This window comes from Myodes glareolus, chromosome 27, assembly GCF_982192425.1.
Source record: "Myodes glareolus chromosome 27, mMyoGla1.1, whole genome shotgun sequence".
NCBI lineage: Eukaryota > Metazoa > Chordata > Mammalia > Rodentia > Cricetidae > Myodes > Myodes glareolus.
Window position 1 is genome coordinate 14,892,498 of NC_142052.1, and position 17,882 is coordinate 14,910,379.

The following is a 17,882-nucleotide window of genomic DNA, read 5'->3' on the forward strand; positions in this document are numbered from 1 at the left end:
CCGCCATCCTCTGGCCTTCCATTGAAGACTGCCCGATATTTTCTCCAGCCATTTTCATGTGCAGCATCTGCCACTGGCATTGTATTGCTCATGCCAGCCACAGCAGGAGCTGCTTGTTGCTATGTAAAGTGTTGCCAGAAACTCGCCAAATCAATGCATGTTTATCACCTCAACATTTCTGTGGGTTGGGAGTTTCCAGAGTTGGACAAGATGGTTGCTCTGCTTCCTGGTCTCACAGGGAGACAATCATGGAATCTGCTGGGGCTTGCAAGTTTAAATAAGGTTAACTAGATAAGGACAGACATCCAAGTTCATGTGGTTGTTGGAAACAGTTTCTTGTTGGCTATTGTACTGACTCACCAATTTTTTGCTGGCTGTTGGCTTAGATCAACCACAGCTTCTTGTCTCTAAACCCTCCCACCATGGTTGTTTGCTTCCAAAAAGCCAGAAAGGAAGTGAGTTTTCTCACACAATAGGAGTTGACAACATAGTCACAGAAGCAATACCTTTCTTGCATTCTTTTGTTCAGACAAGTCACTGACCACTCCCACACTCTGGGAAATGGGTGTGGCTACCAGGTGGTGGGCGTCAGGGAGCTCTGCAAAGGGCTTTTAAATGTCACTTCCTATCTGCTCTCTCTTTTCCATCGTGATCAACTAAGTGGAGCCCGAGTCGTGAACTGTATGCCTATTGCTGCCAGCTTTCTCTACATTCGGTAGACGGTTGTTTCTGCTGGATTATACATTAAATATCCTCACCAGTTTGGGGTGCTTATGATTGGCACTTGAGCCTCTTGCATACTGAGCACATACTTTGCGCCCTGAGCTTCCCTGGTTCCACAAGTCTCTTGTTGCGTTTCAGCTGAAAGTGTAAGGCAGTTCCTCTCTGTCTCTGTTAAGTCATTGATTAAAATGCTGAAGAGGGTGCTCGTGTGTATACATGGGCACACCTACACTCTGTATACATGCACACTCTATATACATATGTGTGCATGTGTGCCGAGGGGAAAGAATGATAAAAACTGTGTTCCTGAGACTCTGAACCTCATGACTCCCCGGTCCCCAGGAGACAAGAAGTATGGCTCTTAGAACCCTTGCCTTTCTAGTCAGGTGACCAACATTTTCTCATTCCGCAACCTTGACCTGTGTTTCCCAGGGGTAATAAGCTAAAACAGTGAATAACAACTAATTTTACTAATGTCTGGCTAAAGTTAGCATGCCTTACATAAGCTCAATGTGGCCCTGCTTCTCTGAATTCAGGACGTGGACCCATTTTGTTTTTATTTTGTATAAAATTTGAATTAAGTAATTTTAACACAGAAATTTGAACTTCATCAAGTTTAGAGCAATTCCATAGGACATCTTGGCTTCATCTAGACCCTTATGTAAAGGGAGAGTCTTGGTGGTACTGTCCTGCGTTCCGCGTGGCTTTGACAATCATGGACTACTTAGTCAGTGTTCTTGGGGACAGGAGTGCACACATATCAAACCTTTTTTCTTGCATCCATGTACCTTTTACTTAAACCATCCAACTGCCTGGTTCCTAAATAAAATCTGAATGTGCATTTCTTTTCTTTAGGAGTATGAAGTTAAATAGTATGGATAATATATACCTTGTGTTTATGAGACACAGCTTTAATTTGGAGAATATTAAGAATAAGTTTCTGTGGTTAGAACATTGACTCCTCTGATACCCGTTAGTCATTCATAAGGATTCCTCAAGTCTATGGAGTTTATTCAACAAATATTAAGGGCCTACTTCATGCCACAGACTTAGGTAGGAAAAGGAATGGAAAGTAAAAGAAGACACAAACAAAAAAATCATTGAAGGCAAAGTAAACATTTACTAAAATTTAGCCTGTGACAGTTGCTATGTGGCCTGTGGCGATGCAATTGCATATTACAGGAATCCTGTCCTGACACCCAGGTCGTGGGATTTGACCTGAGGATGAGGTTTCAGCACAGAGCTGAGAAACTAGGCAGCAGCTAATTACATGGAGAGGGCACAGATGTCCAGGCTTCAGAATGGCATGTGGGAAAATTGTGGTTAGCGAGAGAATGTGCCAGATGCAGGCTCTGAAGATCAGTGTGACAGAGCGCAAAGAGAAAAGAATGTGTAAACAATTGTAGATACGGGAAGAGAGGTCTGTAGGCCTCAGCCAGGCAGCAGGTCACAGCGAGTCCCAGGTCACGGGAGACAGTTCATCTACAGTGAAAAGTCTTTGGCCATCAAAGACTTTTCCTCCCAGAGTAGCACTTCCAATCTGATGTCGCAGAGACAGTCAGAAGTACGAACGTAGAGAGGCAGATCACCAGAGAGTGCTGGGCTTAGCCGGAGATGGGACCCTGGTATAGTCTGGATGTGCCAAGAGGAGAAAATGGGTGGATTTAAGACTACCCAGGGAAATTAAAACCAGAAACTATCAGGAAAACTAACATTAGTATGGTTGAGATGTGTATAAAAATAGCAAGAAAGACGTTAAAAATGTCTTAGGAAATCCTGTTGTGTCTTTATATTCAACTGCTCTGCTCTGAGGGCAGTGCTGAGAAGTCCCTGGTCCCCTGCTCATTGTTACTAATGGAGGGTAGATCTATATACGCCACTTCTTAGCATCTAGTTCTAAAAGCAGCCTACCTGCGGTGACTCCGAGGAGTCTACTCGCTGCCCTCAGCACTGCAGTGCCCTCCCTAACCAAGACTGTGAATCCCCTTGTCAGCTACTCTGTCTTTGTTTCTGAGACCTCTGCTGCACCACTGTGGCCTGCTGTCCCTGGTTTAATATTATCCCTTCAATCAACTCATTTCAAATAATTTTGCTTGTCCGTATCACTACAGAAAGCAGAACTCTCTTAAGAGTTTCCAAAATAGAAAATAAAGTAAAATAAAATCAATGAAAGTAAGTAAAAAATATTATTAAGTTTGAACTTACCCACCTGGGATTCTAAACCTAAGGCCCACTTCCTCATCAAAGGGACTCGTGCCAAGTATTTGGGGGTTGTAAAAAACAAACACCAACGTGCAAGATGAGAGTTTTTTTCTTAATGTTCTCAAAAGAATTGAAAAGAGAGCCAAAGAAGGAATAACTTTTCATTAAGAGAGTAACTGTCATGCCAAGTTCTATTTGTCAACTAAACCCTCTTGTATTTGAGGTTTCGTGTCTCCCACTGTGGGGAAGCCTGCTCTAGACCAATTATTCTTCCACCACTGGCATTAGGACCGGAAGTTGGGGCTGGGCTGGGCTCAGGAAATGGTTCAATGGTTAAGAGTGTTTGTAGCTCGAATATGAGGGCCTGAGTTCCAATCCCAAGCTTCTACCTTAAAGCCAGGCATGGTCACACGTGCCAGCACCAGGCAGTGAAGATAGCATGTGACATTAAGGAGGAATCTGGCAAGTGAGATGCAACATTGCTGCTTCAGCCACTCACTCCTGGTAGTTATCGTGTGTACCAAGTAAGAGCCCTTCTCAGCCTCCTCCTGTGGTCACTTTCTGCAGCTCCCAATTTCTGGTCTACCATGTCCACATGAGTCTCCAGGAATTTGATGAGTCATAAATCTGGTCCCATCATGCCTCCACTTTTAGCGTTTATCAGAGAGGGCGATGTTGTCAGCACTTAGTATGTTTCTACTCATTACATGCATGGTGTCTTAATTACTCTTCTCTTGCTGTAAAGAGACACCATGAGTTGGACAACTCTTAGAAGGCATTTAAGGGGTGTGTGCTTGCAGTTTTGGAGGGACAGTCCATGGTGATCATGGTGGGAAGAAGAAATACATGGGACTGGAGCGCTAGATGAGAGCTTTATATCAGATTCATAGGCAGCAAGCAGAGAGAGGGAAAGAGGGAAGGAGAGAGAAAGAAAGAGAACCTGAGGTGGGCTTTTGAAAGCTCAAAGAGCACCCCCAGTAACACACCTCCTCCTGCAAGGCCACACGTCTTAATCCTTCCCAAACAGGAAATCAACTGGGGACCGGGCATTCAAACATAGGAGCCAATGGAAGCCATTCTCATCCAAACCACCGCAGGTGGTACGTTAACTACTTGTCTTGTTGCCATGACAGCATGCCTGGCATAAGCAACTTAAGGATGGAATTATTTACCACAGCATCACAAGCTTGAGGTGGCAGGTCACAGTGCATCCAGTCTGGAAGCAGAGAGCTATGAGCCCTGGTACTCAGTTTCTTGTTATACAACTACAACTCCCACCCAGGGAGTGGTGCCACCCACATTTAGAGTGGGTCTTCCCCCAACTAACCTACTCTTAGACTATGCCCTACAGTCAGGAAAGTATAACTCAGGTGTGAGGAGACACTGAGTGTGATCCAAAGTTGAAGAGATCCAAGCATATCTGGTGAAGAGTAAGAGGCTTTCTACCTCATTCAGTCAGCCATCTGTGTGCAGACAGACATTACTGCTTTTACTCAGTACCTTATAGAAATCCTATGGCTGCCTCAGAAGTTATAGATAAATAGAGAATGGCTGTTCTAGAATCCATTTTACTCTGACAAAAACACCTGTCAGAGCAACCTAAGGAATGAAAGATTTCTGTTGGCTCATTGTTTTAGAGGTGATTCAGAAGGCGCGGTAGCAGGAACAGTGTTGTCTGTAGGTGGCAGTGTGAGACGAATCACAAGATTCAGTCACCAAGAGGTGGCTTACCAGGAAGCAGAGCTCTAGACTGGAGCCAAATTCCAGGCTCCATTCTCCAGAGCTCCCATAACCTTTCAAAATAGCACCCCAGCTGGGGACCCAAGACTGTGGAGAAGCGCCAGATTCAAACCGTCATAGTAACGATTTGATTTAAGCATACAAGGTGTATTTCTAGATATTTCCGTACAGAAATTTGCCGGCAGTATTTTTTTCTGTCCCAGGCATCTTTGACTTCTTTCTGCTTGCACCTGGCCTGTTTTTCTTAGCTTAACCCATCTTGTAACTCTCTTTGCCACTCCTGCCACCACCGTGTCCTCTTAAGATTGCCGTCTCCTTGAACCCTTGCTTCTGATCATCCGTCTCCTCCTCCACAGTGCACAGCGTTGTGTGGTTCTGGGCATTATGAGGTATCCTGCACTCCCACTTGACCATCATCCTAGAGGGAGAGTGTACTGTCCTGACAAGAGTTTCAAACCATCAGCTTTCTTTTTCTCTTTTCATTCTCCAGCGTCTCTTCCAGAGTGCGGTGTACGTGAGTCCCATTGAGTTGTGCTATGACTGTCCTTAGGATTTCCCACTGAGTTGTGCTATGACTGTCCTTAGGATTTCCCACTGAGTTGTGCTATGACTGTCCTTAGGATTTCCCACTGAGTTGTGCTATGACTGTCCTTAGGATTTCCCACTGAGGAGCCAGAAACAGTCATGAGTCAAGAATACCAGAGCCATGAAGCAGTGTTACTTTAGAGATGTTTTATGTATGGCTTTCACAGATTCAGGTGAAAACGCATTATTCAGTTTTTTGTTCATCTGGGGTTCATAGCTCCACTAGCTTATAGTCATCAGAACTAATATGGTCATGCCCATGAAGCCTGAAATCATGAAGCAAGAACCCAGCGTTTCTGTCTACCTTCACTATTCACACTGGTGTGATCCAGTCTTATCTACACCTCATATGCCAGAATCACCCTGTGCTGGAGTCTCTGTTAGGGACTTCTAGGTCCTCTCAAGCTATGGAGGACTTCTGGTGGTCCTTGTTCTTCCGAAGCCCTGGGTGTTCTTGGCGGGGAAGCCCATGTGCTCCATGTTAGCAGGCCCAAGGCGCATACAAATACTAGTTGGAAAAACATAAGCATTCTTGTAATTGTTAATGGTTGGGGAGAATAAGTAAATATTGCAAGCAAACACTAATTTTTTTAACTCCGAGCTCCAGTTATTTTCTTCATGGATTTGTAAATCAAATATTTCTACAGAGGGACCCTGTTCTTCTTATTACTGTCAACTGAGGCTGGTGAGAGTAAGATTGGTACAGTAATGTCAGGACCAGTCCCAGAAAAGCAAGTCTAGTATTATTGTTTTAAGCTTGCTGATAGAGATGGGCTAGTCTCTTGTTTGTCTTGACAGATGGCAAACACTCCAGTATGTCACAGAGACACGATTCTGACTTACATGGGAGCACAGGAAACTGAGACCATTTCGTAACTTGTATTTGACATTTGCTTTCAATTACCACATATATGCTGAGGAGTTCCAAAGAATTCTTCCTGTCTGAAATTCTTCCCCATGACCCGTATCTGATTCCAGTTGCCCTGCATACAACCTCTCTCTTGACCTGAAGGCATTCCTAACATTTAACAGACTCAGAGCTAAACCCATTGCCCTTCAGCCTAAACTTCTTTTATCTCTTGCATTCTTGATTTATGCTTTTAGCTTCTTGTTGGAAGAAGAATTGGTTTTAACCACTAGATAAACATTTTTGCATCATGACTCACTATATGCACACACAGTTATAGATGCTTCAAACAGTGTTATGTTTTACTGTTGATCACTCTCTGATATTTACTGCCTTTCTTTTTAAATAATGGATGGCATGTGTCTCACTATTAATTTATTGGTTTACCCCACCATTTGACCAGCAAGTGTTATTTTTATCCCAGAAAGTAGTGGGGGAACTTGCATTTTGCCCTGGGGGGACTATTTCAACTCTACATAAAATTTACATTCTCATAATTGGTGCTAAACCCTGCAACAGATAAATATAACCCCCTTGGATTCATTACCTGATGTTAGCCTCTCAGTCTGAGGCCAAGTACTTTATTATATCATCCAGACACACCATGCATTCGTCATCCTTCCATTCATCCACCTATTGTCCATCCATCATCCATCCATGCACCTATCCATCTATCCATCCATCCATTATCCAACCAATCATCCATCATCTCTATATTCAACAATTCATCCATCATCCATCCATCAATTCATCCATCCCTCCATTCACCTATCTATCATCCACCCAGTCATCTATTCCTCCATCCATCATCCATCCATCCATTCATCCATCCATCCATTCCATCCATCCATCCATCCATTCCATCCATCCATCCATCCATCCATCCATTCAACATTTTCCAAATCTGTATCGAGTACCAGACACGTGGTGAACACTAAGACTCTAAGGGTAAACACAGTCTCTACTGTGAGACTCGCAGTCCAATGGGAAAACAAGTCATCTGTCGACCACCAGGTGTTCTGTAAGTAGAAGTCTGAAGAAAGTATTCTGGGATCACAGAGAAGCAATATGGGCCTTGAACTAGATTGTCCAGAGACTCTTTCAGGCACAGGTGAAGCAGATGTGGGAGTCCAGCTGGCCAAAGCAGAAGCCAGCCATTTAGGAAATGAAAGCAAGGATAGCAAGCATGCCAGGGCAGTCCAGCAGCTTTGAGAAATGAAATGCTGCAATTGTTCCCCCAGTTGCTCGCTGGTGCTCCCATGCCTTCCTTATTGGCACTGCCTTTGACTCAATACTCCAGGGGAGCCAAGCATAGTGTCCTCCCCAATACCCACCCCAGTGTCTTGTAGAGACCCTTTGTCATGCCGAAGGAAACTGATTTCTCCTCTGTTCACCTCCCTCACCAGGCGAGGAGTGTCTCCAAGGAGTCCCAGGCTTTGCATCTTTTGTGGGAAGCTGGTGGCACCCAGGCTGCTTGAGTAGATTTAAAGCTAGCTGCACAAATGTGTGTTTAAAAGACCTCTCAGAGTTGACTGGTTAGTGTCGGGTAACCAACTGATGTGCTCTTCCCGGGAAGACTATTTCTTCTTCTCAACATTGCGTAGATTCTTGTAGTTCTTGGTGTTGGGTTGAGGCCCCCTGGACTTCTCCGCATCCACTTTAGCGTGTCTATTGTCCTTGTTCATAGTTTTGTTGGTGAGTCTTGTTAGGGTGTAACTTCTGACCTTCCAGTCTCACTGCAGACTCCCTGATCCCTCTGTCTCTTACAGTCTTCCCACTCCCTCTTTTGCAGTGATCTCGAGCCTTCAGTGCAGGGGGCGTATTTTCCATCTGTCAGTTGGGATTATTCTTCTTAACTCTATGTTTTGATTGATTGTAGTTTTCTCTAGTGATCTGTTTGCTGCGGAGAGAAGTTTCCATAATTATGGGTGAGAACTACACTTACCTGTGGCTATAAGGGCAAGTATTTGGGATGTAGTGAGGGGTTATGCTGTTTTCCTAGCCTGCTGGTTGTGGGTTATTCCCTTGAGATCTATGACTTCACTAGCCTTGGGTAGTTGCCTAGGTTTCCAGTACCCAGCATGCTTTTTTTCTTCTTAAATGAGTCTGAAGTCCAGTTATAGAGCTGTTGGTTACTGCCAAGGGATGTGTGCCCCTAAGGCACAATAACCCCACGAGGGTTACTGTGACTTGCTAGCCCCTGCTGTGGTTCCAGATGTTGAGCCCAGAAAACATACATGTAACTAAGGTCATACAGACTGAGCATGTTTTGTTTATGTATTTAGGAATGTGTGTGCACACACATAACAATGATTAATGGAAAAAGAGACTGTGAATTTGAAAAAGAGCAAGGAGAAGTATATGGAAGGTTTACAGTGAGGGAAGGGGTGGTAAAATGCAGTTCTATTATGACTTCAAAAAATAAAAGAAAAAGTTAGAAAAAAAGACCTCTCAACTCTTGTGACATGTTATTTAGAGATGGCAGGGGCTTTCATATACTATAAACTCATTTACTTATGTGTATGGAGACTCTTAAATTCTGATAGCACAAATTGAATTTTCTTTTCTCATAAGTTATTAACAAAAGATTGTTTTTTGACTTTTAGGCAATGTTCTTTTGCTAACTTCGAAATGTCTTGGCCTTGGAACTTATTAGTTCATGCAAATGAAAATCTGGCCCAGAGACAAGGCACACACTTCCCCTAGTACACAGATACCTGTCCTTGCCCATCATCCACTTAACCCACGCTGCCCCTTCTGAAAGGCCTTATACTGGAAGCAAAATTAATTTTTAATTCTCATTTTCCCTTTTGAACATTGTGCCCACTTTGCATTTCCTGAGCAAAGGCTTCAAGACTATCTACAGAAGAAATGGAGCCCAGGACCCGATGGCCAAGTCTGTCATAAAGAACAGTCTGGTGTGGTTTGTCTGTCCTGTTAACTTGCATGTGGAAGCCATAGGGTTACGAATCTCCATGAAACAGAGCACTCTACAGGGACAGGGACAGGGACGATGCCTAGGAAAGACTTGCTGCTATGGGCACTGTGAGAACATTACCACCAGGACAGTAGTCGTTCTTCAGCAGGACTTAGACCTGCTGAACTCTGTTCATAGAATATCCAGAGACCCATATGTGGTGCAAAGACTGTGTCATGTCAAAATTTTAGTAGAACGTGCTTCTTTTCAGTTGTTAAAGTTTAGTATTGTTGACCTCCAGTGTGAGAACAAAGAGGAACATCATCTCCAGACAGCCATGTGTGTGTGTGTCTGTGTGTATATTTGTGTGTTTGTGTCTGAGAGAGAGAGAGAGAGAGAGAGAGAGAGAGAGAGAGAGAGAGAGAGATCTGAAAGCGTGGGAAAGTGCCTTTCACAGAGACATTGTTACCAGAGTTCTTTATACAGTTATCTTTTCTCTTCCCTCTGGGCCCCTTGTCTGTCTCCGGGCCTCTCTCCACATAGTCCATCAGTTGTGTAACCTTGTTTATATAGCTCTGTGGTGGTTTGAATGAGAATGTTCTCCATGGGCTCATATGTCTTAATGCTTGTCCCAAGTTGGTTGAACTGTTTGGGAAGGATTGGGGGTGTGGTCTTTTGTGAGGAGGTGTGTCACCTGGGTTGGGCTTTGAGGTTTCCAGAGCCCATACCATTTACAGTTAGTTCCCTCTGCCTCATGCTCATGACTAAAAGTGTGAGCTCTCAGCAGCTGACCAGCACCATGCCTTCCTGCCTGCTGCCATGATCTCTACCGCAATGGCCACGTACTCTTACCCTCTGAAACTCTAAGCCATAAATAAATATTTTCTTCTATAAGTTCCTTCATTGTGGTGTCTTATCACAGCAATAGAAAAGTAACCAAGACAAGATCTATTTTATTAATGTTTTCAAGATTAACCAACTAATTTCAAAGAAGAATTTTATCATCTCACGTGTTGATTTAATATCTCAGTGAGGACATGATCCATGTGTTTGTTACTGACTCACCAAGGTAGGAAATGTAAATAAAGTGCTCACTGTGTGTGCCACCCATGACCAACAGAGCCCTGGAACCCTTTACCCATAAATCCCTGCTCCGATCACCACAGCTGTGCATTGCCTCTACCTAGGAGTGCCTGCTGGTCCTCAGCTAGAGCAGTGTGTGGCTTCCTTGTCTCTGTTGTGCCCACCCCTGTATCCTCTTCACAGTTCCCCACCGTTGTTCTTACTCTTTTAACTTGCTGACTGTCCCTGCTTGCCCAGGGTCATGTAAATGGCAGCATCTGACTGGGACTCCCCTGAACTAGGAGCCGTCTCCAAGCCCCTTGCATCCCTGAGTCAATCTGGTTTTCTGTAGGACGTTATTTATTTATGGAATGCCATGGAATATTCTCTAGCCAGATGAGACAAATGTCGTCACTTCCTGGTTTATCAATGTGGAAAGGGAAGCCCTGAGAACCTCCTTCCCGCCCACGTTTACTTGGCGAGAGGAGAGCAGCTTGTCTTCAAGGCTCTTACCTCTTCAACTCCACACTTTTGATGAGAACTACTGAGTTTTGTTCCCGTGATCATTAAGAGCACGGAACACTTGAGTGGAATGTGGGGGCCCTAAGTGTCGCTGAATTCCTTTTACAAGATCAAAAGTAGATGAGGGAGAAACAGGAACAAGGATAGAAAAAGAGACTCTGCATGCAGAAGATTATTTTGAGGAGAAGAAACTGTAAATCACAGTGGTTAAACTGAAGCGTACCGAGAGATTTTGAGCATGTTAAACTGTGAAACTCGAAACATTGCGATGCTGAGACAGAGGGAATGGGAGCAAATGACAGAACTCTCATAACTGCAGTGATACTCTCTGAAGGTGGAGTGAAGGACAGTCCCTCGTGAGAGCCGTGAGGGGCACTGGCACACTTTATTCGGTTCCATGAAGATGACATTGTATTGTGTGATTCTTCATGAACTTATTAAGTATGAACTGATAAAATATAACGAACTTCATTTGTCACATTCAGCTGCATTTGTTAGAACACAGAGAGTCGCCTTGGCTTGTTCTTTACCTGGCTTTGCTTTTATTGAAACGAAAACCCTGCACTTGAGAACTTTGAGTGCTTTGGAAATAATGTCTGTTTTCACCATGTCCTGTTCTTTACTAGGTTCTTGGAACACCAAATGAGGACACGTGGCCGGGAGTTCATTCTTTACCGCATTTTAAGCCAGGTATGTTTCACTAATTGCAAATATTAGGAGCTTATGATATGAAAAAGGTGACTATACAAATGTGCACATTCAAGCAACATGCAGCCTTGAACCCGCCTATAAACCTTTGCCATTGTATATTTTATGCGTTAATGGAGTTGTCTTTGTATTTGCACCATTCATTTTTTTAATTGACTTCACTGCCCATTCACCATGGGAGTTTCACCATATAAACTATGTTTGATTTGTCTAAATGATCTTGTAGTAACTATTAATTTCATAATCAATTAGACATGTTTACCTGCTTATAAAATCAGACTTTAGCTGCAGAGCTGGCAAAGCAGTGGTAAAGCTTTTACTGCATTAGCATAAGAATATGAGTCAGGATTCCCAGCATCCATGAAGAGAGCTAGGCATGGTGGGTGGTCCCTATAATCCCAGTCCTGGGTAGACAAAGAAGGCAGATCCCTGGGAACATGCTGGCAAGGGAAGTCTAGAAGAATCTGTGAGCTCCTGGTTCAGTGAGAGACCCTGTCTCAAAAATGAAATGAAGAGAAATTAAAGACGAGCCCCAGTATCAACACACGCACAAAGCACAATTTAAACTGATCACAACTGATCAACTCAAACATATCACTACTTCTGAAATTAAGAAATTGTAGTAAATTATACAAAATGAAAACTTATATTTTTCCTTTCTTGACTTATGCTAGTAATATGTGATCAGACAATTTGAGCTTAATTATATAAATTGTCCTGATTCTCCAACTGTGTGACATTTGATATTCAGTGGAAATTCCTTAGGCCTCCTAAACTGGAGGCCTTTGAATGCAGAATTCCAAAAATAAGCTGTCTCCTTCTCACTCGCCAGAAGATGGCAGCCATGACGTTTTCAGTTTTAACAGTGACAAGAAAATCTGACCTGATGTCCTTAATTTTTATTGAAGGGATGAAAGATTTGCAGTTGAAAATTGATTGAAATCAGGAAAATGAAGTATTGTAAAGTCTTTCCCTTGTTTTTCTTTTTGGGTTACAAAACATGGTTCTTGAAATGTAGACCTGCCATCGAGTTTCCAAAGGAGTTTCACAGAGTTGTGACAGCCGCTGTCCTGTCAGAGGGCGAGCTCCGTGTAATTTTGCTGAGGGGAGCTAGTGTGTTTCTGCTGTTTCTTTTCCCATCTTTGGCAACTCCAAATAAATGAACAATCTCAGAGAATGACTGAGTTGGGAAACTGTTTTTATTCTTCATAGTTTTGTTCTGAAAGTGTGCGGTGTGCTGAGAATTCTTTTATCTTATTCAGAACCCTGGAGGCTCTTGGTACTTTACTGAAAATGAGTTCTATGTTTGGAAAAAAATCTAGAAACACAGCTATTTATTATAATAGTTTTTTTTTAATTGAGCAAGAAGCATCTTGTAACCAGTGTACTTATTCCTAGTGGAGTTTAAGTCAAGAAGACAGCTCTTTCTAGGAGGCACAGGCTCTCATGGTTAGCAATCTTGTTAAGATATACAGTTTTGAGATGAAAGGAATAAAACAGACAATCCTGAGAGGCCAGAGTTTAGCTCACTGGCCGAACCCCAGCCTAGCATTTACTAACAACAGACAAACAAATAAGATTTTAAATGAATAAAGACTTATACATAAAGGACCGATTCATATAATAATTTCACCTGCCAAGTGTTCATACTAAAGAAATATGGAGGAATTTGTCTATTTTAATGTGACTAGAGCTTATTTTCATCAAGAATACCTATAAGTCCTTAAAAGTTTCTAAAAAGTGTAAAACGTAGAACAAATCAACATAGCAGATTGTGAATTCCAGGAGACCAGGGACTGTGCACAGCACAGAGCTGGCTCTCAGAGCTTGACTGCTGTTCTGGGTTATACTGAATATTTGAAAACAGTCTTACTCATGAGACTCCTCTGATAGAAATATATAAACCATAGTAAATACTGTGTGATATCAGCAACAGACACAGTCGTGCTGGTAGTTCAGAAGAACAACACACCTAGATGGTGTAAGGCTCGACTGAGAGAGACAGGATTCTAAACTAGATGGTGTAAGGCCCGACTAGCAGAGACAGGATTCTAAACTTGATGGTGTAAGGCCCGACTAGCAGAGACAGGATTCTAAACTAGATGGTGTAAGGCCTGACTAGGAGAGACAGGATTATAAACTCAACTGGGAGAAGCAGGATTATAAACTGAGGGGAGACAGACCCCTGAGGACTTCCACATAGTGCCCAGCCAGGCCATCAAGAAGTCCTAGTCTCTGACTTCATAGCCCTTCGACTCCAAGGGAAGAAAACACATATCCCAAAGGGCATTAGCATTCTAGGGATCACCTCTCCTGCCCTACGCCCCACCTCCCTATTCTGTCCCCAAAGATGGCTACAGAGACTCTGAAAGGGGAGAAGAAAAGCTACAAGGGCATGCTTTCCATAATAATAAAAAATTATATGTGTGTGATTGTGTGTGTGTGAGTGTGTATGTGCATGCGTGTATGTGAGTATATGTGTGTGAGTGTGTTTGTGTGCGCGTATGTGCACGCACATGTGTGAGTGTGTATGTGTGTGCATGTTTGCATGTGTGTGCATGTGTGTGTGAGTGTGTGTATGTGCGTGCGTGTGTGTGAGTATATGTGTGTGTGAGTGTGTGTGTGTGCACGTATGTGCATGCACGTGTGTGAGTGTGTATGTGTGTGCTTATGTACGTGCGTGCGTGCGTGTGTGTGTGTTTTTACATTCCATGGTGCACATGTGGAGATCAGAGAGAAGCTTGCAGATATTTGCTCTCCTCTTCCTCTGTGTGGGTTCTAGAGATTGAACTCTGGTCATCAGTCTTGATGGCAAGTGCTTTTACCTTCTTTAACAGGATAAATTTAAGCATTTTGGAAGTGAAACAATACCATAGTGCAAACATTCTCCTTGCCCTTTCTCCCATCTGCCAGCTTCCCCAGAAACCACCCTGCCCTCCCTGGCACAAGGATCCCTCTTTGATATGGTAGCTGTTTGTTTTTCTTTCCTTTATGTAAATCTAACAAATTATGAATATATATGTATGTATAGTATTTTTCCTAAACAAACTGCAATTGTGTCTTGTTTTTCACACATGTCACTGTGAGTACATTCGTGTGGCTTCCCTCTTGTCTTCGAATGCTGAATTGTCTCCTGCTGCTCAGATTCAACCTGTTCTTTAGCTGTGGACATTGGGCTGACCACTATTCAAAGTGTTAGTGCAGCGGCAGCTACATCATACAGAAAATGGGGAGAGATAGGGTTAAAGGGTCCACAAGTATAAGCAGCTGTGATTTAACACTTCTGTCACTCCATAGCCATGGTCTCTTGTCTGTGTGCAGCAGTGCTTGCCGCGCCTCCCCAGCTCCGTTCTACTCTGGAACGTGGGGCCAGACTCAACCAATGAGCAGCTGAAAGAAATCTCACCTGAATGTTGGTTTGCATGCTTCCTCTAATGTGAGGCTGGGCAACCGTTCCCTGTTTCAGCTTTTCCTTACTGTGAACTGTTTGTGGCCTTTGCTCAATTTATAGTTGAAAGTTATACGTCATCTCCCTTTCAATTCTAGGAGATTTTATAATTTAAGGTAATTTCTCTTTTATCTATGCAAGCCTTTTTTCCTCTCTAGATTTATGGTACAGGAGAATTGTCTGTATTCTGTCTATCATATTTTAAATAAACACTGATTGGCCAGGCAGGAAGTATAGGTGGGTCAACCAGACAGGAAGTAGAGTCAGGGTAATGAGAGCAGGAGAATTCTGGGAAGTAGGAAGCTCCCTCTGCAGTCCTGCGCAGATTACTGGAGAGGCAAGATGTAAGCTGCCCCGCTGAGAAAGGTACTGAGTCATGTGGCTAACATAGATAAAAATATGGGCTAACATAAGTTATAAGGGCTAATAAGTAGCCTGAGCTAGTGGGCCAATCAGTTTATAATCTTATGGAGTCCTCTGTGTGATTTTCTTTGGGACTTGCTGGTTGTGGGGTATCGGGTGGGACAGAAACCCCAACAAGCCGGTCCCTTCATGTTACAGATTTAACTGCATAAGTGTATACCAAAAATGTTGCACAGAAAATACACTGAAATGAAGTGGCCCTGAGAACTGTCTGACTCAGTCAGTACAGTTAAATTAGCTGTTCAGGATAGATGCTGTGAAACTTCTGAACACTGGATTGTTTACTTTCACTATCAGACATTTTTATGCACTTGTTTATGACCAAAAGCAAAAATCCCACAGCAGAATTAGAACTAGAAAAACAATGACCTCATATCCCCTTTTATAACTCCTGATCATTACCTGCATTCAGTCCTTCCTCACAGCCACATATGGTCTCCTTTCTGGTCTCCTTTCTACCCACATATACATATATATGTACATATGTGTGTATATTAGATAGATAGATAGATAGATAGATAGATAGATAGGTAGGTAGATGATCGATAGATAGATAGACAGACAGACCAGATTTTCATTATCCATTCATCTATGGCTGACAACTAGGCTGATTCCATTTCTTTTCTGTAGTGAGTACGGCAGCAGTAAGCATGGGTGTATCTCTGTGTACTTCTGGATATATGCCCAGGTGTGAAGTAGTGGGGTAAAATAAGGTAGTTCTAGTTTTAGTTTTCTGAGAAACCCCCAGTGACTGTATTACCTTGCCACCTCCATCTAGAGTGAAGAGGGTTCCTGAAGTGACCACTGGCACCTCAGAAACTCTACACACATAATGACCTCAGGGCCCACTAGAACCAATGCTCCAGACTCTCACAGAATGCTGAGCACAGTGGAGCTGAAGTGTGGGCCCAGTGCTGACATCTGAGGCCACTGTACTAGAGTCTGGCCACAGGTTGCTCTCTGGTCCTGCAGAAGCCAGAGGCCCTCTAAAATTTTAAGCAAGATTGAACATAGTCCTTAATGTTAAGTTATGTCTTTTCTGACTTGCTTAACAATAAAGTTTGCCTCAAAAAAATCCCATGACATTTGCAAAACTGTATATGCATGATTCTTAATACCAAATCCTGTTACACACACACACACACACACACACACACACACACACACACACACAATTTGGGTCTGTATTTCATATAAGGACACTTTGGTTTTCAAATTGTTTATTTTACTGTTGTGTTCTAGGTTTCCAGACCATATATAAATCTAGACAGCTACATCTCTTAGAGAAAATTTCATGTCTGTATTTTTAAAATGTATACAAAACCCTAAACTAATTCTGTACAAAACAGTGTCATGCTCAAATAGCTTGTAGAGCCGATGTATGGCACTTTCTTCCAGCTCTTAAATTCTCCTAACAAAGGGGCATTCAGCGGTGGTTTAATGACGGTTTATTATTCAGAAGTCCAGACAGGAAGACACTGTAAAGTTCAAGGAGGAAACAACACTGCCAGACTGGAAGCAATGAGAAGTAATGAAATTTCAAATAAAATAGTCCTGTTTTCCAAAATCAAGCAAAGGGTGGGGCACATCTACAGTGGTTACTTTGTTTCTCGGGGAACTAGTCACCCAATGCAAGAAGATGGGATGTCTTCTACGAGTGAGACAGACGAATGCAGAAGATTCACCAGCAGAGGAGAAGTGAGGAATGGTGATGTTTAAAATAGATTATGCACCAGACCAAGCATGAACTTTTGAAAGTCTATCATCAGGCATAATTATACATGATAATTGAGTTAATTTTGACATTCCCATGCATGCATACAACGTATTTGGGTCAAATTCACCTCCACCCTCTTTTATCTCCCTCATAATACCCCGTGTGTGTGTGTGTGTGTGTGTGTGTGTGTGTGTGTGTGTGAACCAGTGAGCTTAACTGAGATTGCTCACAGGAATGTGGGTCCTGAAGGTTGTTTATAGGAGGACGGACAACATAAAAGTAGCTATGCTACTGCAGAAAGTGTCTCTTCCCTCCGAGAGCAGCAGTCACTTCCGGTCGCTGCTGGGGAAAGCGGGGATTATAGGAGAGTGACAGGAGCCTTGTCTGACTGTAGGGCATCTTACTGTGGTGTGGTCTCTAGTGGAAGTCTGGAGAGTGATGGCTAAGGAAGCTGCCCAGTCTGTTCAGCTAGAGGGTGCTTTGCATATTCTCATTGTGTGCGCTGTTAGTGGGTGCTGCCCAGGTGCTGGAGACACATCGGTGACCCAGGCCCACAAACCTTTTCCTAAGCAGCTCACAAGCCAGGGAGAAACCAGATAATGACAGATGCCAAGTCACAAGTGCGGCTGCAGGAATGTGACCACAGGGCAGGCCCCAGGCTCTGGAAGGTCCTGGGAAGGAGTGGAGGCTTCATTTGAAGTGGGAGAAGTCTTAGCGATCTGAGCAGGGAAGGACGCGGATGTTAGACCAACTCAAAGGGCTGCTGGCTGCACGGTGTCACAGACTTAGTTCAGAGCCGGAAAGGGGTTTCATGTGTGTGGATTTTTCTTGGTTTTCTTTCTGTCAGCAACCTGGGGTGGGGCAGGGGGATGGGAACCGTCTATAAAAGTTTATCCTGATTTGGAGGGAAATTCCTGTCACACCAGTG

The 17,882-nt window shown here is 43.3% G+C and overlaps 1 protein-coding gene across 4 annotated transcripts in view; it reads left to right on the forward strand.

The window, feature by feature from the left end:
* Positions 1-17,882, forward strand: part of Cdk14 (cyclin dependent kinase 14) — a 545,726-nt gene that overhangs the window by 390,505 nt on the left and 137,339 nt on the right. For all 4 annotated transcript variants that reach the window (XM_087902477.1, XM_087902478.1, XM_087902479.1 and 1 more), the window contains one exon: positions 11,285-11,348. In XM_087902477.1, coding sequence (XP_087758603.1) covers positions 11,285-11,348 — 64 coding nt within the window. The remainder of the gene's footprint in view (positions 1-11,284; positions 11,349-17,882) is intronic.